We start from the raw sequence: 22,320 nt of genomic DNA, 5'->3' as shown, positions 1-22,320 counted from the left end.
TTCTAACTGTGGCTTCTTGACCTGCATACAGGTTTCTCAGGAGGCAGGTAAAGTGGTCTGGTATTTCCATCCCTTGAAGAATTTTCCAGTTTGTTGTGATCTACACAGTGAAAGGCTTGGCGTAATCATTAAAGCAAAAGTAGATGTTTTTCTGGAATGCTGAATGCTGGCTATTGGTAATGGTCAAATCTGGCCTGAATAACCACCTATCAAGGGCAACGTAGAAAGTCTTCTAGCACTTCAAAGTGCAGTTCAACCTTGAGATTACGTTAGTTTATGCTTTCTTTCCAGGAATAAATCTAATTTTAACTAAATAAAAAGAAAATGAGGGAACTCCTTGGCAGTCCAGTGGTTAGGATTTTGCACTTCCACTTCTGGGGGCTCAGGTTTGATCCCTAGTTAGGGAACTAGTATTCCACAAGCTGCTCAGCAAGGTCAAAACATAGAGAAAGGCATTCTTTGCCAGTTGATCTCTAACAAAACCTTTCATTTCCTTTTGATTCTGTTGACACAGATGCCATGCATCTGTTGTTGTTGTTGTTTAGTTACTAAGTCGTGTCCAACTCTTTGCAACCCTATGGACTGCAGTATACCAGGCTTCCCTGTCCTTCACTATCTCCCAGAGTTTGAGCAAACTCATGTCCATTGAGTTGGTGATGCCATCCAACCATCTCATCCTTTGTTGCCCCCTTCTCCTCCTGCCCTCAATCCTTCCCAGCATCAGGTCTTTTCCAATAGACCTTTTCCAAAGAGTCATTTCTTTGCATCACGTGGCCAAAGTATTAGAGTTTCAGCTTCAGCATCAGTCTTTCCAATGAGTATTCAGGGTTAATTTCCTTTAGGATTGACTGTTTTGATCTCCTTGCTGTCCAAGGGACTCTCAAAAGTCTTCACCAGCATCACAATTCAAAAGCATCAATTTTTCGGCACTCAGCCTTCTTTAGGGTTCAACTCTCACATCTCTATAGGACTACTGGAAAAACCATAGCTTTGACTATAAGGACCTTTGTCAGCAAAGTGATATCTGTGCTTTTTAATATGCTGTCTAGATTTGTCATAGCTTTTCTGCCAAAGTGTCTTTTAATTTCATGGCTACGGTCACAGTCTGCAGTGATTCTGAAGCCCTCCCCAAAATAAAATCTGTCACTGTTTCCACTTTTTCCCCATCTAATTGCCATGAGGTAATGGGACTTGGACTGCAAGGAGATCCAATCAGTCTATTCTAAAGGAGATCGGTCCTGGGTGTTCTTTGGAAGAAATGATGCTAAAGCTGAAACTCCAGTCCTTTGGCCACCTCATGCGAAGAGTTGACTCATTGGAAAGGACTCTGATGCTGGGAGGGATTGGGGGCAGAAGGAGAAGGAGACGACAGAGGATGAGATGGCTGGATGGTTCACTGACTCGATGGACGTGAGTCTGAGTGAACACCTGGAGTTGGTGATGGACAGGGAGGCCTGGCGTGCTGCGATTCATGGGGTTGCAAAGAGTCAGACACGACTGAGCGACTGAACTGAATGGGACCAGATGCCATGATCTTAGTTTTTGAATGCTGAGTTTTAAGCCAGCTTTTTCACTCTCTCTTTCACGTTCATCAAGAGGCTCTTTAGTTCCTCTTGGCTTTCTGCCAGTAGAGTGGGATGATCTGCATATCTGAGGTTGCAGATGTGCATCTACAAAAAGAGAAAAATGGGGCAGATGCAGGGCGCTGTCTGTCTCTAGTTAGGTTGTTCTCATTTTTCAGACTTCCTTCTTCAGACCTGATTTGCCCACAATCTTTGTGTCTAAGGGGGCTCAATAGCAGGGCTTCCAAGGGTGACCGGTTTAGAAGGTGTAACTATACCAATATGCAAACAGTTACACTGGCTTTTGGGTCCCTGTGAACATCATTCTGGAGTCAGTGCTGGAGGCTTCCCAGTAGCCTCCCCATACCTGGAGGCAGTTGTCACACTGTGGACACGCCCTAACTCTTCTCATTTATCTCCCCCACTAGGATTCCAGATCCTTTGAGCTGGACTTGGTCTTCTGTGAGGCTGAGGATGGTCTCATGTATCCTTCTCTATATACTGTGTTGTGTACAACTTGATATATTAGCAAGGAATGTGTGAATTGGAGAGTTCTTTGGGAGAAATTCACATTTATTTATTTGTTTAAGACCTACACCCTTTCCATGATCTCAGTAATAGGGAGAAAAGTGCCCAACCCAAAAGGCTGGTTTTGCTAATAATGTTTCCCACTGTCTTGCCAACCCCATTCTACCCCTGCCTGCCCACTCCGTCTTCCCTCGGCAGATTAACTTTCCTGTTTCTTGCCTTTAAGCTAATTTCTAAAGGGCTCTCACAAATGTACCTGGTGGCAGAAGGTCACCAGCCTGAGATTAAAAATTTGTTAGAGATAGTCCTTGAAAGGTAAGCACTTTCAACTAGCAGCATTTAATGTGCTGCTTTTTCCTCTTCAAAGTGCTTTGCCAGCATTACTCAGGTGGTCCACTCAACACCTCTCACAGATTGGTCAGCAAGATTACAGATTTTTTTTTTTTTTAAGGCAGAGAGTTTGGTGTTGTAACTTAAGGTAGTACAGTTCATTTAGATGTCTTGAGCCGGATGTTGATGTATTAACATTCTCAGCTTCTATGCTGACCTTGACTTCACCTTCTCTTGTTCAAGCGGTTGCTAAATTTTCTTAAAATCAATCTGATTTGGAAATCCTTAGAATGCACCTTCATTTTGGTTTGTATTCTAGTCTCAAATAAGTCTTATGGGTAATAAGATTTCTAGAAAAGAAATACTTTAGAAAAGACCCGGTTTAGTAAGCTCTTAATTTTTATTTTTCTGCTTGAATCAGCTTTTCTTTTATGGAATCCATTTATAAGGTGTACATGATGTTTTGAAATATATCTGCATTGTGAAATGATGTCCATGGTCAAGCTAATTAACACATCCATCACCTGCCATAATTACCATTTTTTGCTGTGTGGTGAGAACACTGGAGATCTACTCTCTTAGCAAATTTCAAGTGTTTGATACGTTTTTATTCATTGCAATCATTGTGCTGTGCTTCAGGTTTCCAGCATTTATTCATCTTATAACTGAAAGTTTGTTCCCTTTGATCAATATCTCCTCTTTTCCTCAACCGGCCCCCACCCCAGCCTTCGGTAACCACCACTCTAGCCTCTGTTACTATGAATTAGACTTGTTTTAAGATGGAATCCATTTCTTTCTTTTTTAAAAAATACACATATCCCCTCTTTTGTGGATTTCCTTTCTCATTTAAGTCACTACGGAGCGTTAAGTAGAGTTCCCTGTGCTGTACACCAGGTTCTCACTAGTTCCCCATTTTATGCACAGTAACATGTAGAATTCTCACTAGTTCCCCATTTTATGCACAGTAACGTGTATAAGTCAGTCCCCGTCTCCCGGTTCATCCCCTTTCCCCCTTGGTGTCCATTCATTTGTTTTCTACATCTGTGTGTCTGTTTCTACTTTGCAAGTCAGATCATCTGCACCGTTTTTCTAGATTCCAAACATATGCATTACTATACAATATTTGTTTTCTCTTTCTGATGTACTTCAGTCCGTGTGACAGTCTCTAGGTCCATGCACATCTCTGTGAATGGCACAATTTTATTCCTTTGTATGGCTAAGCAATATCCCACTGTGCCACAATCTTCCCTATCCATTTCTTTAAAAGGTATTTCCAAGTAGTTGTGGTAGATGTCCAAAAAGACCTACTGTGTACTTCAGTTTTCCATTTCACTCAGTATCTGCCGTAGGTCACAATTACAATAATCAGGGCAGCACCCACCATTCCTTTTATTAAATGCGTCTCCTAATTCCATGTATTCAGCCACCTCATGGACCAAGAATTCTCATTACCGCGTCACAGACAAAGAGCCCGGGGCTGAAAGGAGCGTTTTACGCGCCCATTGTCACATTAGGTGGTGGTTGGTGGTCCGGCTGAGAGTAAAACAGATCTGATGACTGCCTGAGCCCCTCTGCTGCCGCCCCGAGGCCACAGTGCCACTGTCAGAAGCGAAGTACGGCAGCCTGAGTGAAGCACAGTCCCCTGGAGTAGTCGATGTGTAGACCAGAATTTGTCGTGACCAAAATGCCACTTAATGTTTGTTAATCCAGCAGGCTACTCCCTATAGTCGAATCAAAACATACGCCAGCCTAAAAAGCTACACAAGGGGCTGCAATGCTATATAAATTTAAGAAATAGATTCAACTATAAAAGATCTGGGAGTATCAGGATGATTAATGTCTGTGTTTTTGTTTACCTAGCAATTTAGAATTTTCACACCATTTTCACACTCCTTGGGTCATTGCATTCTCACAGTGAGCTGGGACAGTTAACATTATCCACCACTACTCTGATGCAGAAATGGAGGCTCAGTGAGGGTTTCTGACTTGCCATTCATGGGCTATGAAGTGAGGCAGCCCACCTGAAACCCAATCATCTATCCTCTGTCTAGGGAATCTGACACCCACGCGGATCCCTCTGCCCTGGCCCTGTTTGACGTGTGGCTGTAGGCTGAAGTTATCCTGGGGTAACTACTAAAGGCACTAAGTGCTGGGTAATGACTTTTGACAAGCTTGTGCTCTCCCGGGCGCCCAGGCTGCTTACATCATCCAGCGGTTTCTCAACTAGATCACGTTTACAGGTTTTCCGATTAGACGCACTGAGTTTTGCCTGTGACCTGTTGCTGTGAGCTTTACCTGGTGCCGTTCACGTTAGCAGTATCCAGACCACCAGTTCATCGACAGGATGACCTCCTGCCGGGGGCAGCCACGCCAACGGACCTTAACTGGTGTCATCTGACACTGAGGGTGACTGACTGCCTGCACCCTGGAGAATTAGCCGATATTGGAGTTAATTGGATTTCTCTTTCTTTTCCTTGCAAATACTTTCTTTTCTCCTGACTCTTTTCTTCCATGCCTGCATATTTATTTCCGGTCCTGGGCATTTGGGGGCATCCTCATTGGTGAGGCCACTGTGTACTTGCCCTCTTCTTTGCTCTGATGAATACGGCTGGTGAGAAACTATTTTGGGAAAGTATGAAGCTCTTGGAGACAGTGATATCATCATTAGTCAGGCTTTAGACTCTATTGAATAATGTGCATTTTGGTTTTAATAGTATCCTTGACATCACTTCCAAGATGAAAAATGATGTGCTTAATCATAATCATTTTAGACTTGGGGAGTAAAAGGTCTTAAGTCAGTGTGAACTTTTCCTTAACATAGTGTTTTAGGTACTGAGTGTATACTTTGTATTATCAATTTCTTGAAATCCCTCTCTGAACTTCAGTTTCCTCATCTGTAAAACGGTGTGATATTACCTCCTGAGGCTACTCGGTCCTGAGGATTCAAACAACACATGACCGTAAAGGCCTAGGACAGTCCTTAACATTGAGTTGGTAGAGTTGCTCTTAACATAGAAATTTAAATAAGACTAAGGCATTTAGATCGGAGAAGGCAATGGCACCCCACTCCAGTACTCTTGCCTGGAAAATCCCATGGATAGAGGAGCCTGGAAGGCTGCAGTCCATGGGGTCGCTGAGGGTTGGACACGACTGAGCGACTTCACTTTGACTTTTCACTTTCATGCATTGGAGAAGGAAATGGCCACCCACTCCAGTGTTCTTGCCTGGAGAATCCCAGGGACGGGGGAGCCTGGTGGGCTCCCATCTGTGGGGTCGCACAGAGTCGGACACGACTGAAGTGACTTAGCAGAAGGCATTTAGAAAATACATTCTTCTAACCGAATGGGGTCTGTTGATTTAATATAGGCATCCTGTGTCTATAATTGTAAAGGGCCAGTCCTAGCTGGAAATTGTTTTTGCTGTGTTTTCTCCACACATTCTCAGATTTTAACAAATGGGCTCATATAAATAAAAGTCCTTTGAAAAGTAGAAGTGACTTTCAGAAAAGAAAGGAAAAATAGAAGCAACTACACATCTGTACTTTGAAAGTCTTTGAAAAGTAGAAACGACTATACCGTGCCAACACTGGCCTTGGTGCCTGATCTCAGGTGTTCATTTTCATTTAATCTTCATATCAATCAGTCGTCAATTTGAAAATAAGGGAACTCAGACCGAGAAAAGTTAAACATTCTAAGGATCTTAAGGCCAGCAAGTAGTGTTGGGGCATCTCCAAGGGGGCTTTCAATAAGTAAAGAAAAAGAAAAGTCAAAGGCAAAGTATCTCCTTCATTCCTGGTGGAGGCCAGCTTGAGGGTTGTGTCTGACTCAAGTGGGCCTTGGTAACTGCACCCCTGGGCAGACCCCCTACCCAGTGGCCAGCATCAGTGACCCGGGACAGGTAGCCCCTCATGGAGTTCTGCGTAGGGGAACAAAGCAGGTGGCTCTCCTCTGTGACCAAGCTTGGGCCCGCAAGAGTGAAAACTGCATCTGAGCAGAGCCTTCCAGCTGCCTTTCCCAAATCGTCCATGAAGATAAATAAACCACATTTCCAGGGCTACAGTGAATATAAAGGGACAGAGTGAGGCCTTCAGTGACACAACTGAGCAGCCTTTCCAAACTGGAAAGTTTACGAGTGGGAAAAGTGCTCTCTTCACAAATGGCAGAGATGATTTTCAAATCCAAGTCTGTGACTCAGCTCTAAAGCCCGGCTTTTCCATTAAGCCCTGGGAACACCCCTACTTGCTGTGCAAAGTTTGAGAGCCATCTCTAGTTCATCTTTTTTTTTTTTTTTTTTTTAAATAAGCACGGTGTCTTTACTTTTTAATTTTTGGGCTATTCCTCATGGCATGTGGCATCTTAATTCCCCCAACCAGAGATTGAATCTATGCGCCCTGCATTGGAAACGTGGAGAATTAACCATTGGACCACCAGGGAAGTCCCTCTAGCTCACCTTTTTCAACCATCGTTTATGTAGTATCTGATTTATTGTTTTAAATGTCTGCTGTAAGTAACCAGGTGCAAGAGTTTTTCCTGGTACTGTGGTACCATGCACAGTGATGTGTCAGAACATTTTGAAATTCATATCGTTGATTAAAATAAGTAAGCAGTTCAAGCGGCACATTTCCGTTTTAAGTGAACGTAGCCATTCCCTTTTCCAGGAGATCTTCCTGACCCAGGGATCAAACCCAAGTCTCCTGCACTGCAGGCAGATTCTTTACTGTCTGAGCCGCCAGAGAAGCCCAGTCTGTAGAAAGAAGTATTCAGAGACACGTAACTTGGAAATGAAGCTACCACCTCGTATCTATAAAAACCCTAGGTTTAGATGGCATGCCTTGTTTTGTATTTCAGTGGATGCATTGTGAGAAGAGCCTTTTGTTTGTCTGTATTTCACTTATTATAATTGTTAGGCCTACCCATAAACCTCTGCAAAACTCTATGGAAAAAAAAAAACGGGAACAAATGTGAGGACATACAGCCAGTTGTTTTGAACACGTCTTTGTGTTTGTTCATTGTACACTGGTTCATTTGTGTTATGACAGAGTTCCTAGGGGTGGGGAGAGTGAGGGACCTAGGAGGAAGTCTGAGGGGTCCCCGTGTGCTGGCACACTCCTGCCTGCATAAATATTGCATCACGGCAGTGTTACCTTTTTGTGTGATGTAATTGATCATTTCAATAATTAATGTCGCCAGTGCATGTGTCTAAGAGGACCAAGGGTAAATAATTTACTGTAATTACCAAAGAGGAGTGATATTATTTATTTATTAGAGCTCGAAAAAAATGGGTCCTTTGGAAAATAACCTTAAGGCCCCAAATGTAGTTTTAGTTTGCTAAAAAATTTAGTAAGCAACACCACTACTTCACATTAAACATTTTGCCCTGCTCTGGAGGTGAGTTGGGCTTCCCAGTTGGCAGTACTGGTAAAGAACCTGCCTGCCAATGCAGAAGACTTCAGGGACAGGGGTTCAATCCCTGGGTCAGGAAGCTCCCCTGGAAGAGGGCATGGCAACCCACTCTAGTATACTTGCCTGGAGAATCCCATGAACAGAGAAGTCTGGTGGGCTATAGTCCATAGGGTCGCAGAGAGTCAGGACACGATTGAAGCAACTAGGCATGGAGGGCAGTTCTTTGGGGTCTCTAAAAGTCAGTAAAATTGGTAAATGAGGCCAGACTAAAGCCAACATCTAATCTTTGGTTAAACCATAAAGAATGTGGGCACTTTCTGAAGTGATGTATTGCTCTTTGGGGATTAGGAACCTGGTTCTATAAGCTTTTATGAATATCACTGATCACACACCCACCCAGCAGATGTGTCCTCTCTCGCTCAATGCAGAGAAAGCTGCTCCTCATTCATTTCTGCATTCCCCTAAGATCTGGATAGGATAGTGACTGCACATAAGTGCTCTACAAATTATTGTTCAGTTTGATTTAAATTATTGTTCAGTTTGATTTCAGGGCTATTCTTTAATGTTTATAATTCACAGTAATTTAGAAAATTTGTTTTCTTATCAAATATACACACCAATCAAAAGTCATGTCCTGTTATCACACATACTCATCTGGATTAAAAGAAGAACCTCCATATACACCTTCAGCCTCTTCTCTCCAGAGACAGTGACTTGGGGTACCTTTTGATGACTGAGTATTAAGCTCACAGGGTACTCTGCATGGTAGAGGACTTGTCATCTGTGACTTCCACTAAAGAAATGAACCTGGAACATTTCACTGGAAAATTTCAGAGAAGCCTCCATTTTCAGCCTCCAGGCTCCATCCCTAACTGTCTATCTGGGAGACCAGTAAAGGTAGAAGTTTGGGTCTGAACATTTGGTATATAAGCTTTCAATTAATCTCCATTTTCATTATGGAGAAATCTTCTCCATAATCTTCTTCCTCTGGTTGCTATACCTCTAACTTTCTGCCAAGGATGATGGAGGGAAGTTAGTTATTTGGCGATAGATAAATCAGTGAGGGGATTGTGAGGATCACATCACTTTTATAGAGACTTTCAACCAATCCTTGTTTTTCTGCTGATGTGTTCTCTTATGCTCTTTGTGTGTGCGTGTGTGTATGTGTGAGTTAACACTCAACTTCCGTTTTACTGGAGTTTCAATAGAAAGCAGATCTTTACCAGGATGAAAAATGAGATTGATATCGTTTGTGGTCTGTGAAATACTATCTTTCATCAGATTTAGAACATTCTTAGCAATTCTGTCTTCAGACTTAGCCTCTACTTTGTTTTCCTCTTCTTCCAAGAGTCCAGTTACACATATGTTAAAACTTTTCACTGTGTTCTACGCCTCATACCATTTTCTGTATTTTTCATTCTTTTGAACTATCTACCCTTGACATACACATACTACTACATTCAAAACAAATAACCAACAAGGGCCTACTTTTTATAGCACAGAGAACTCTGTTCAATATTCTATAATAATCTAAATGGGAAAAGAATTTGAAAAAGAATATGTATATATATAAAACTGAATCACTGAACTATACCCCTGAAACTAACACAGCATTGTAAATCAACCATAGTCCAATATAACATAAAATTTTTTAAATCTGCCCTTCATTTTGTATGTTTTTCCACTTACACTTCCAGTTTACTAACCTTGTTTTCTGTTGTGTCTACTCAAGAACTCACATTATACTGAGAACCGGACAAAGACCCATTTGATTCTTTCTTACACATATTCCAGTGCTCTGTTGAATTATCCAACTTTATTTTTCTCTATCTTTTCTATTTTCTTAAACATACTAATCATAGTTATTAGGATCACTGTAGTGAAAGTTCTTATAAGCTTCCTTCAAAATACAGGACGACCTTGGGATCTGTTTATAGTATCTGGGTATCTTTTTCTGTTTTTGTTCATGTGCTCTGGCCATCCTTGGCAGTTTTTCATTGCATGCTGGACATGATGTATTAAAAACAAGTTTGTAGACATGACACACCCAGTGATGATATATTCTTTCAAAGAGGAGTCACTATCTCTCTGCTGTGCAAATAGAGGGGTGGTTGAGTCTTCTAATCCAATCAAGATTTTGCTGAAATGAGGCTGGTTTGAAGCCCTGATAAGCCTCAGACAGACTCTGAACTGTCTCTGGCCCTTCAGGGTCCTTATTTGAAATTTTGGTATGATCTTTGAGGCCCCTCCCTTTCTAAGTCTCAAACTCTGAATCTTTTTTCTCATGAAACTGCCCAACAGCTCTACTATGCCTTTCAGAAATTTTCAGGTCGGTTTTTCACCTTCCTGTTCTGCACAGCCCCAGAATTAGCAGATGTTCTGAACAGAAATCTGTAGCGTGCTTGAGGCCACCCAGATCTCCACCAAAACTCTTTTGGCTTTTGTATCCCCTGCAGGCAGCCCCTGTAGGCACAAAGCCCAGATTCCATCTGCACTGGTAATTGACAAATGCCCCCAAGTTAAAAATGGAAACAAAAAGTCAGCTTATCTTTTTGCAGGTCACCTCCTCTCCAAGTACAGGTCCTCCAGTTTTGCACCTCAGTTGTTCTCTGCTGCCTGCAGAGAGAGATGATTTCCATGCTTACCTGCTGCCTGCAGAGATAGATGATTTCCGTACTTACCTGGTGTACAGCGCTAGGCTGCTGTAGGCTTCTCTATCCCACTTGGAAATAGAAGTCATCAAGATTGACCTTTTTTTTTTTTTTTTTGAGATTCAGAAGAGAAATTTACAGTTGTAGGATTAACTTAAGAGATTTTTGAAGTACTTAAAATCGTGGTTAGAATGACTTCTGTGATCTTCCTTGTGCCATGCCAATTACTCAAGTGGTTTCTTAAAAGACTGAAATAATACAGCATATCAATGAACTTTATTTTTTAATTTTTGAAACTGCAGTGTAGACCTATAGAGGAATATACAGTCAGGCCCGTGGATGCAAAGGGCTGATGACACTGGTTATTTTATATAAGGGACTTGAGCATCCCCCTATTTTAGTATCCACAGGCACAGGTGGGTGAGGGGTGTCCTGGAACTGGTCACCTGAGGATAAAAGAGACGACTATAAGAAAATGCTTATTTTGAATATTGAACTATCTGGACTGATGGAGACATACAGGTATATTTTATAGGTGCAGAGAAACCACTGTCTTGGATGAGTTGCTGACATAATACATTGTTTATTTTTCAGCATCTAACATTCACAAGAGAATTTGACTCAGATTCTCTTAGACATTACAGCTGGGCTGCAGATACCTTGGACAATGTCAATCTTGTCTCAAGTCCTGTTCATTCCGGGTAAGTAACCAGAAACTCACTTCTCCTGTTACATTAACATTGCATTTATCATTTGCAGTTATAAATTCATATTGGCAAGTTTCACATGTATTAAATATTGATCTTCTAAAGGACTTCATTAATGAGTATACGTGGCATATATTTGTAAATCATTAGTAAATTCTTTTCTAGACAAGTCTGCATATCTGTTTTTATTGACAAAAGCACAGTGTTAGAAAGGAAATTAACAAAGCGCTGGTGCATAAAAACTGCCTGGCTATTCTGGCCCTACTTTTAGGCCCTTAATTTTGCATTTCAATAAAAAAATTTTAGTATAGTCATTTCTTTTCATTTTACTTTATTCAAATGTTTTTTCTGAGTATATTATTTTTCTGAAATATAATTATAATGAAGTTGTATTAAAGTTTTTTAAATAAATGAATTTTTAAAAGAAAAGAAACAGTAAATGTACCAGTGTGTGTACACCAGAAGAGCTATTGTAAAAACCACATCGAAGAGGCTCCTCTTTGCTGCCCTGTTAGTCAGCAGGCAGCTAAGAGGTGACCTGCTTCAACTGCTAAATTGATAATTGCTGTATTTTTAGATATTGGGTTCTTTGCCTAATAGGTAATTAAAACTTGGGATAATCGATATGTATACAAATGGGAATGAAATAATTTGAAAATTTCAAAGTATTTTCACCTCTGAAATTGATGTTTAGGCCATAAATTAATTGTAATTCAGGACAAGTACAGACTCATTTTGAATTAAATAAATTAACTATGATTAACATATGTGAAATGCCTTTATATATCTTATGAAGTATTTTTTGCTGCTTTGAATCACAATAAAGTGTGATGGCTAACATAGCTAGTGCTTGTCATATATCTGGCATCATGCTAAATCTTTTCACATGTATTATTTAATATTTATTTGAACCTTAAAATGACACCGAGATAAGTTTTATCATTATTCCCATTTTACAGAGGAAAAGTCCTAAGCTCAGAGTAATGCTACAAATTATTTAAAGAATTCTTACACAATTACAGCTTGTAACATCACAGCTGTAAAACACAAGTCACCACAATGTCATTTAAACAGAAATAATTTACATGCAAGTGCTTTATAAACTACATGGTGGTCTTTGAGTCATCAATATTGCATTTCTTTAATTAGAAAAATTCTTAATTATAGTAATATTAATTTTTAAACTGCTTAAAATATTTACATGATTTATAGTAGATGTATATGAGTCTAAAATTGCAAAAGCAAAAAAAACAAAAAAAGTCAGAGTTGAGAAGGAAAATATAAAACACCCAGAATACATTCATTCAGTGGGCAAACATATTGAGTTTTTTGAACCAAGTTTAGTGAATTGCCACCATGTTACCAGAATCTAGAACCAGCACTTTGTACTCTACATAGGAAAGAAAAGTCCAGGGGTTTTATTTAGTAAATTGAGAAGCTGAGGCATCATGGGATAATAAAATCAGAAATGAGCGTTCCTCTGCATTGGACACAGTATAGTATTTGAATATGCAACTTATCTCTCCTTCCCCTTGAATTCATTGAAGACAACAGACTTCTTCAGGGAAGGAAAGTAATAGCAGCTAGTTGGGCTTATTTGAAAAGGAGAATATACACTGGTATACACTTGGAACTAGTTCACTAATGCTAGGTCTATGGAGTAGCTTATACATAGCCATTTGAGGCAAATCTTTTTCCAAATTGTCCCACAAATGCCAAATGCCTTGGTTTTGTTTTCTGATGGTTTTTATTTTTCCTTTGCTTATCATTGACATTTTCTGTTGCTTGCTTCTAATTATCTTAAATTAATTTTCCCATTTGCTTTCTAAATTATTTTGCAGCTATTCTTCTCCACTTCCTCAGTATGATTCAAGGTGATAACTGTGTCTTTTATGTGAATCATCCCTTTTTGTATTTTTAATTTATGTGAATTTTCCCCACAGATTGTGTCAATGTCTGTAAGTGTATCAGCATTTGTCATCCTGCTGTTCCTAAAACTAGAAACATTCATGTGTTAGTTTTAAAATCATTTGTAGAATTCCTGCTTTAGTTTACATTTGAATAAGATACAATGAATATGATTCAGTATTACCTTTTCATTTGTTTTTGTAAGTTATAGTGCATGAAATTTTATTTTGTATCCAACATGTAAGAAGTGAAGTTGCTCAGTCCTGTGAGACTGTTTGCGATCCCATGGACTGTGTAACCTAGCAGGGTCCTCCGTCTATGGAATTTTCCAGGCAAGAGGACTGGAGAGGGTTGCCATTTCCTTCTCCAGGGCATCTTCCCAACCAGGGATGGAACCCAGATCTCCTGCATTGCAGGCAGATGACTTACCCACTGTGCCACCAGGGAGTTTAAAAAACAAATTTCTGTATTTCATGATGTTATTGAATAATAGGACTCAATATTCTGCTTAACATTTACCCCATATTTCCTCAGTCTTTTGGCTCTATAAAGCTGAAAACCTTAGAACAATAAATAATCAGTAATGAGCCCTAGCTATGTGCTGGGTGCCATGCAGAATATAGAGAAAGAGATTCTTCCAATTTGTCATTAAAATCTTCTAAGCCATGGTTTTTCCATTTGGTTCTGATATTCTCTGTAGCTGGGGTATTTTTATATTGACACTGGTAACCTTCTTACACTACCTTCAGTGTATATATGTATATATATTATATACCTATAATATATATTTCATTTATTTATATATGTATAAATAAATGAAATTTATCACTCAGTTGTGTCTGACTCTTTGAGACCCCATAGACTGTAGCCCGCCAGTCTCCTCTGCCACAGGAATTCTCCAGACAAAAATACTGGTGTGGGTTGCCATGCCTTCCTCCATGGGATCTTCCCAACCCAGGGATCAAACTTAGGTCTCCTGCATTGCAGGTGGATTCTTTACCGTCTGAACCACGAGGGAAGCCCATAATATATATTTCATGTATTTATATATGTATATATTTTTCCGTATTTTTTTTCAATGTTAGTAACCAAATCTGACCTAGGCAATTTCTAAGCACACTTAACAAAATAGTTTTGTTTATTGGTTTATTCAATAAACATTTACTGTGTGCTTATTATGTGTGAGAATCATGCTCAGCTCTACAGGTAGAGCAGTGAACAAGACCAACCTGATCGGAATATTATGTGTGTGAGTGAGAACCAGTTGTTTGTTGCCAGGGTGAGCAAGGTCCTCTCAGTGTAAATACTCCAGTGTTTATGTGTACCAATACAACTGCATTTTCAAACCCAGAGTTTATCTTGAGTCATTTCTCATTCATTCTGTTACTGTTAATCCCAACCACAAGTTCCTTTTTAACTACTAAAAGCTGGGAAAGATCAGATTTTTGTCTTGGGCTTCCTTATAGTATTGCCACATTGTCTTCAGTACCGGGTAAAAGTGGCTGTTAAGCTTGTACATGTCTAAGGAAATGAAGGCTCCCAGAGTAGCTGCAAGGGAGCCCTGGATCATTCAGCACTGGAGACAGTTCATCTGGACACTTGTACAAGTGAACAAGGATCTTTGTTTTTAATAGGAGGGAGTTTTGTTTTTTGTTTTGTTCTGTTTTTGAAGGGGTCTGTCTCTTGCCCTCATACTTTGAATATCCCTGTGATTCTAGTCTCTCAAAGTAGATACAATAATATCAAAACATAAAAACCATTCATTAATCCAGAGGAAAATGGCTAAATCCAAAAAGAGCAAAAAGGTATGAAGTTGATGATGACTTCACTGATGACCACAGTTGGTTCTGAAAATCTGCTGGGCTAAAAGGTGATCCCCATGCACCTGCCTCTCTCCATGGGGATGGTGGGCTGATTTACTCTTTCAAGGTCAAGAAGCATCACTCTTTTGGAAGGAGTCTCCAGCTAAGACCTCCAGGCAGGGTCTGAAATCTATTTGCGGGGACGTTAGAACTGTTTTACAGAAGAGTATACAGTAGCAGATTTTGATGGATGGGATTGTCCACCCCCACACCCACATACACACACCAGATACTGTAGATATTCAGACAGTTTTCTAAATATCAACATTTGGTGCTCTTCCATGAATAAGCATATTTTCATATGTGAGAACCAAAATGTAAAAATATGTGTTTCTGTTCGCCTGTCTGACTTGCACTCTTCATATGTTGGGCTCACTGGTTTATGTTTACTAGAGCGCTTTACAACCCGGTGACAAAGGTGGGAGGAGTCACAGAGGTCTTTTTTTCATGAACATATGATAGGAATCAAGATATTACCCAAATAAGTTTGGGATTAGCAGATACAAACTATTATGCATTGGGTGGATAAACAACAAGTTGCTACTGTCTAACACAGGGGACTATATTCAGTAACCTGTGATGAATCATAATGGAAAAGAATATGAAAAATAATATATATATGCGTAACTGAATCACTTTGCTGTACAGCAGACATTAACACATTATAATTCAACTATATGCCATAAAAAGTTTTAAAAGATACTACCCAAATATGACAGTTTACATCTTTACATCTTCATAGCTACAAGCACAAGCAGATAAATAGTTTTTCTTCCCTAGCTTTAATGTAGCAGCCAATGACAGAATTATATAGAGATGTTTTCTAAAAAGTCAGTTCGTCAATTTTTGCATTTCTGTACAGATACTCAAATGTAGGTTATTTTAAACAGTTTTTAAAGCCAAATTGATACTGAAAAAATTAAATCCCTTTCCATCAAAATTGCCCTAGTAAAACTTAGTCACTTTCTGCTTTTATTCGTTTCTGCTTTGTGGAAATAGTAAAAATTAGAGTGTCGGTATGATTAAATATACATTTATTTTCTGAGTTGTTCACGTTTAAGACATACTGTGGAGTTTCATCTTAACTGCTGGGGGAAGAGATTCCATAGTCAGCAAATGGCTAAAACCATGTATAGTTACAATGACCCTTAAATATAATTTAAACCACCCACAGCAACCACCTACAGTGGTTTTGTTTAGGGGACTTTGTTTTTAAATGCAAGACAGTCCTTTAATAGCCAGCTTTTATTCCAGTTTTGAAACATTCACTATTGCTTTAGTTTGAGCATCGACAGAGTGATTGACTTCTGTTCAGAGGCCATTTGCCACCAAAAATAAATTGTCGTGTTTTACACTTTTGCTCAGTTCACAAGTCAAATGCATGTTTGAGGTATTTACTTCCAGTGTATTCTTAAAGAGAGGGAATGCTAGCTACCTTGCCTGTCACTTTAACATTTAACTTCAGAACTGACTGTGGAGATGGTTTGCATCTCTCCCTGACTCGGCCTCTGATCTTCCTCTGCAGGTTTCTGGTTAGCTTTATGGTGGATGCTCGAGGGGGCTCCATGAGGGGAAGCCGTCACCACGGGATGAGGATTATCATTCCTCCACGCAAGTGTACGGCCCCCACCCGCATCACCTGCCGTTTGGTAAAGAGACATAAACTGGCCAACCCACCCCCCATGGTGGAAGGAGAGGGATTAGCCAGTAGACTGGTAGAAATGGGTCCTGCAGGGGCACAATTTTTAGGGTAAGTCATTTTGTCAATTTTCATCTTGGCCCTTATACTGCATCTTTGATTTTCTTTACCCTTGTCAATTAAATTAAATCTATTGAGTTAACTACTAAATCTATTGAGTTGGACCATTTTGATCGATTATAGCATTGGTGTAGAATCAAAGGTCACAAAGCTATGTAATTCTGTGAAAAGCTGGAAGGCTGGCACTCCCTTAACTCAGTTTGCTGGTCAAAGCTTTTACTAACTGAGAAGCATGTTCTCTGCTCAGTGAGTGCACGGAACCCCAGCAGCCCCCGTGGAAGTCAAGGCACCACTCTGACACGTGACATATTGAATAAATGGCTATTTTGGGTACATGTCTGCTTAATGATAATTTTTGGGGGAAACAATCCATTGTGATCTGGTCCTTTAAGAGAAAAAAATGAATTTATTTTCTGAGGTGGCACTTGGGTGCGAACCAGGCAGGCTCTGTCATGACTGACAGTTTGTTCACAGTTTCCCCTTCTTGTTTCTCTTCCTGCTGCATGGATGTTATTCAGTAAACTGCATCTTCCCACCAATCCTCCCCCTGTAAATGAGGGTGAGAGCTTGGTTAGCCGAATCCTGCAGCTTGGGCCTCAAGGAACAAAATTTATTGGGTAGGATCTTTATAGACAAGATACAGAATGTCTACAATTCTTTTCCATTTTCAATTTTTTTCTATCACACCCATGGTCTTATTCTTGTCTTAATTTTATTTTCAGTTTTTAATGCTTTCAGTTGATGTGTGTCACTGAAAGAAAAAAAAAATTCATAGTGGCTTGACTTAATGTAGCACCCGCCGCGACCTCTCTTGTGCTTTTCAAGCATGTGGAATTCACTGCAAGCATTCTGCTTTCATAACTTTGTGCTTTTGTAAAATTTACTTTCATTTGAAATATTTCAACTGATTATGGTCGTTTTTAAGATAGACTGAAGATCTAATTTTAACCCAGTGTAAGAGAAGGTATTTGCAGACTCTGAATCAACATTTGCTATAAATGATATATATGTGTGTGTATATATATATATATATGTGTGTATATATATATATGTATGTGTGTGGAGTTACATTTTTTTAAAGTACTTATGCATACTAAGTAAACTTTATGGACTTTGAGAAGGAAAATCATCAATAAGTAAACTGATTTTGAAAAAAATGTTGGGAATACAAGATATTTAAAGAAAGCCAAATAGGCAGCAGGTAGAATATTTACTAAAGTTATTAAATTGTTTTGTTTTCTTCTGTTTAAGCTGAAGTGTGTTGGTATTCGTCTGTCTGCTTGTCTGTCTGACTGGTGTGTTGGCCTTGGCAGTCTGCATGAAGAAACCTGTTATGAAAACTTATGCTTGGCTTTCACCTTGGTCCCAGACCCTCGTTCATTTCTTCTCTCCAGTATTGTTGAATGTCATACACAAAGCCACATCCCTTAAATATTTACAGGGACAGTATCTGATACATCAACCTGCAAAGATTGTATCTAGTTCTCAAAAAAAAAAAGAAAAAAGTAATGTCTGATCCAGGTGTGGTTAAAAATATGGTAAACATCTTAATAACTCTTGAAATTACTAACACTGTTAGGAATAGCTGATTCTGCTTTTACCCATCAAAAAATAAATGCATTATAAAAAATCTTTCAAACCCTTAAATTTAATTAATGATAAGTATTTTGCCAAAAGTAAAAATTTCATACCTATCATCCTATTTTAAGTGAATGCTTTTGTAATAACTCAAATATTAATACGTTTTATGTCATTTGGTCATTACAACTACTATCACTTTTTATGCTGTTACCTAGTTAAGCCTGTACCTTCTTTGCCCACTTGTACATAATCACATAGGCTAAGAGGTGAGGTTACATACAACCTCTGTAGGAGAATAATGATACTGTCTACTTAAATGTCATAAAATAAAGCTGCACAATCCAACTACATAAACTGTGTGTGATTGTGGTCTGCTTACTTCCATTCATCTTTTTTAGCATTTATCCTACTTTCAAATTTAACAGAACTATTCCTGTGCTTGATTGGCTAGCTTCAATTTGCAGCCATTTTTTTACATTCTTTTGCAAAAGGACACTGTCAAAGATTAACAGATTGTTATATGACAATTTCAAACCAATAGTGCTTTTTCAGAAAGTTTAATTCCTATGCAGTCCTACAAGAGTGAGGAAATTAAGCTGCCCATTTCGTAACTTAAAAACTAAAGAAACTCTCTTGACTATACAGGCCATAAACGTTATGAAAACTGACCGTTGGAGGGAGTGGATTGTTACATTGATTGTATTCTTACTAAGGGGAAAAAAATCAGCAATCTTTCAAAATTATTTGCAAATTTTCTTTAAAGAAATGACTGTGTCCTTTTAAATCATGAGTGTTTTGTATAATATACCTATTGTGTTCTTAAAAACGGACCAACTTTCTTTCTTATGGTCTATTTTAATAACTTTCAATTCCTCGATTTCTAATGTGTGCCGAATATTTTCCCTCTTTTAAATCAAATGCCTAACATATGATAGGCCCCCAAGAATTGTTTGTGAATGAATGAATGATGGCATGTTTTCAGGCTTCTAATATATTATTTAATTAGCAAATGATTCTGCAGCTTTGAAATCATTCCCAACCTTAGTGGCACCTCTGACTTTCAAATGAATATTGTCAGTGAAACAGTTTAAAAAGTATGAAACCATAAACACATTTCCTTTGATACCAAAATAATGTGGCTTTTTTTCCAGCCCTGTCATAGTGGAAATCCCTCACTTTGGTTCTATGAGAGGCAAGGAGAGAGAGCTCATTGTTCTTCGCAGTGAAAATGGTGAAACGTGGAAGGAGCATCAGTTTGACAGTAAAAATGAAGATTTAACTGAATTACTTAATGGCATGGATGAAGGTAATTACAGTGACTACATGTTTCTATAAATGTCTGTAGGCAGGAATCACATGAATGACTAGCACTAAAGGAAACAGTGCTCGAATTTCATACGTTTGTATTTTAAAGTGGGAACCGGGTTCCTCAGCATGTGTTGTTTTCTACGTATAAGGCATGAGGTTCAATTTCATCTAAAAAACTAACCCTATCCCAATACTAATGTACACATTTCTGATAATTCTCTCAGTCTTAAATCAACTATATCAATCTTTCCAAAGCTTAAGAAAGTTTTCTAAGTCAAAAATGTGTAAGGAGGGGGTAAAATAATAATGGAAGGTATGCAAAACATGTAGAGCATTTTTAAGAAAATACATTCACTTTTTAAAAACCTGTTATTGGAGTATATTTGATTTACAATGTTGTGTTAGTTTCAGGTGTACAGCAAAGCGAATCAGTTACACATACACATGTGCTGACTCTTTACAATTCTTTCCCCGTATAGGTTATTACAGAGTATCGAGTAGAGTTCCCTGTGCTATACAGTAGGTTCTTATTAGTTATCTATTTTATATATCAGATCAGATCAGATCAGTCGTGTCCGACTCTTTGCTACCCCATGAATCGCAGCATGCCAGGCCTCCCTGTCCATCACCAACTCCCGGAGTTCACTCAGACTCATGTCCATTGAGTTGGTGATGCCATACAGCCATCTCATCCTCTGTCGTCCCCTTCTCCTCCTGCCCCCAATCCCTCCCAGCATCAGAGTCTTTTCCAATGAGTCAACTCTTCACATGAGGTGGCCAAAGGACTGGAGTTTCAGCTTCAGCATCATTCCTTCCAAAGAAATCCAGAACTGATCTCCTTCAGAATGGACTGGTTGGATCTCCTTGCAGTCCAAGGGACTCTCAAGAGTCTTCTCCAACACCACAGTTCAAAAGCATCAATTCTTCGGCGCTCAGCCTTCTTCACAGTCCAACTCTCACATCCATACATGACCACAGGAAAAACCATAGCCTTGACTAGACGAACCTTTGTTGGCAAAGTAATGTCTCTGCTTTAGAATATGCTATCTAGGTTGGTCATAACTTTCCTTCCAAGGAGTAAGCGTCTTTTAATTTCATGGCTGCAGTCACCATCTGTAGTGATTTTGGAGCCCAGAAAAATAAAGTCTGACACTGTTTCCACTGTTTCCCCATCTATTTCCCATGAAGTGATGGGACCGGATGCCATGATCTTCGTTTTCTGAATGTTGAGCTTTAAGCCAACTTTTTCACTCTCCACTTTCACTTTCATCAAGAGGCTTTTGAGTTCCTCTTCACTTTCTGCCATAAGGGTGGTGTCATCTGCATATCTGAGGTTATTGATATTCCTCCCAGCAATCTTGATTCCAGCTTGTGTTTCTTCCAGCCCAGCATTTCTCATGATGTACTCTGCATATAAGTTAAATAAGCAGGGTGACAATATACGGCCTTGACGAACTCCTTTTCCTATTTGGAACCAGTCTGTTGTTCCATGTCCAGTTCTAACTGTTGCTTCCTGACCTGCATACAGATTTCTCAAGAGGCAGATCAGGTGGTAGTGGTGTATATATGTCCATCCCAGTCTCCCAATTTTTCCTTCCCTTCTTTACTCCCTGGAAACCGTAAGTTTGTTTTCTACATTTGTGACTCTATTTCTGTTTTGCAGATAAATTCATTTGTACCATTTTAGACTATATATGTAAGTGATATAATATGATATTTGTCTTTCTCTCTCTGACCTCACTCAGTATGACAATCTCTAGATCCATTCATGTGACTGGAAACAGCATTATTTCATTCCTTTTATGGCTTAGTAATATTCCATTATATATATATATATGTATATATGTATGACATCTTCTTTATCCATTCCGCTGTCGATGGACATTTGGGTTGCTTCCATGTCTTGGCTATGATAAATAGTGCTGCAGTGAACACTGGAGTACATGTATCTTTTCAAATTATTGTTTTCTCCAGGAGTGGGATTGCTGGATCATATGGTAGTGTTTACTTTTTGTTTGGGGAATTATTATTTCCATCCCTTTTCTTTTATCTCAGTCTTCTCCCAGATTTTTTCTTATAGATTTTTTATTTCTCCTGGATTCTAATCAGTTTTTTAAAAATGAGGTTCAGGCTAATGATTGGAGTCTTTGGTGCTTCCAGTGTCTTTTTCCTTGATCTGGTAAGACAGGCCTAAAGCAAGCATGTCACCTTCTCATATACACCTTCTTCGGGCTGTCTAACCCTTAGAATCATAGTAGTTTTTCTTAGCAGACATTGTGAATAGACTTGTTTTGAGAGTGGGTACTTGGTATAGTGTTTTCTTTTTAAAATGTTGAAAGAGAGAGAGGTAGAGCAAGCTCACCATAAAGAAAGCTAAACTTTATACTAACTTGCTAGTCCCTACACATCCAGCAACTGCTCTACATAGCGTTTTTACTGGAGATCTAATTCACATACTATAAAATTCACTACCTTCACATTTAATTCACTGGCTTTTAGAAAGCATCTAACATAGGCTCTCCTGGTTGTAAAGTGTGCGTGAAGGAGCGACACAGACTCGAGGGTGTCTGAGGGACGACTGTGGACAAGCTCTTGGATCCCATGAGCCTCTGTTGCTTCTGCAAAGTGGAGATTACCTTCCTCACTTCACAGGGCTGCTGTTAAGAAAAAATAATCATTATGTGAATCACTTTTCAAATACAGCCCTTGTTACTTACTCAGC

General features: G+C 39.2%; 1 protein-coding gene across 8 annotated transcripts in view; it reads left to right on the top strand.

Annotated features, from left to right (window-relative positions):
* Nucleotides 1-22,320, top strand: part of ANK3 (ankyrin 3) — a 749,833-nt gene that overhangs the window by 644,988 nt on the left and 82,525 nt on the right. For all 8 annotated transcript variants that reach the window (XM_024986627.1, XM_059882494.1, XM_059882492.1 and 5 more), the window contains 3 exons: nt 11,068-11,174; nt 16,476-16,700; nt 19,442-19,596. In XM_024986627.1, coding sequence (XP_024842395.1) covers nt 11,068-11,174; nt 16,476-16,700; nt 19,442-19,596 — 487 coding nt within the window. The remainder of the gene's footprint in view (nt 1-11,067; nt 11,175-16,475; nt 16,701-19,441; nt 19,597-22,320) is intronic.

Source organism: Bos taurus, chromosome 28 (assembly GCF_002263795.3).
Source record: "Bos taurus isolate L1 Dominette 01449 registration number 42190680 breed Hereford chromosome 28, ARS-UCD2.0, whole genome shotgun sequence".
NCBI classification, from domain to species: Eukaryota; Metazoa; Chordata; class Mammalia; order Artiodactyla; family Bovidae; genus Bos; species Bos taurus.
This window is presented reverse-complemented; position numbering and strand designations above follow the sequence as displayed.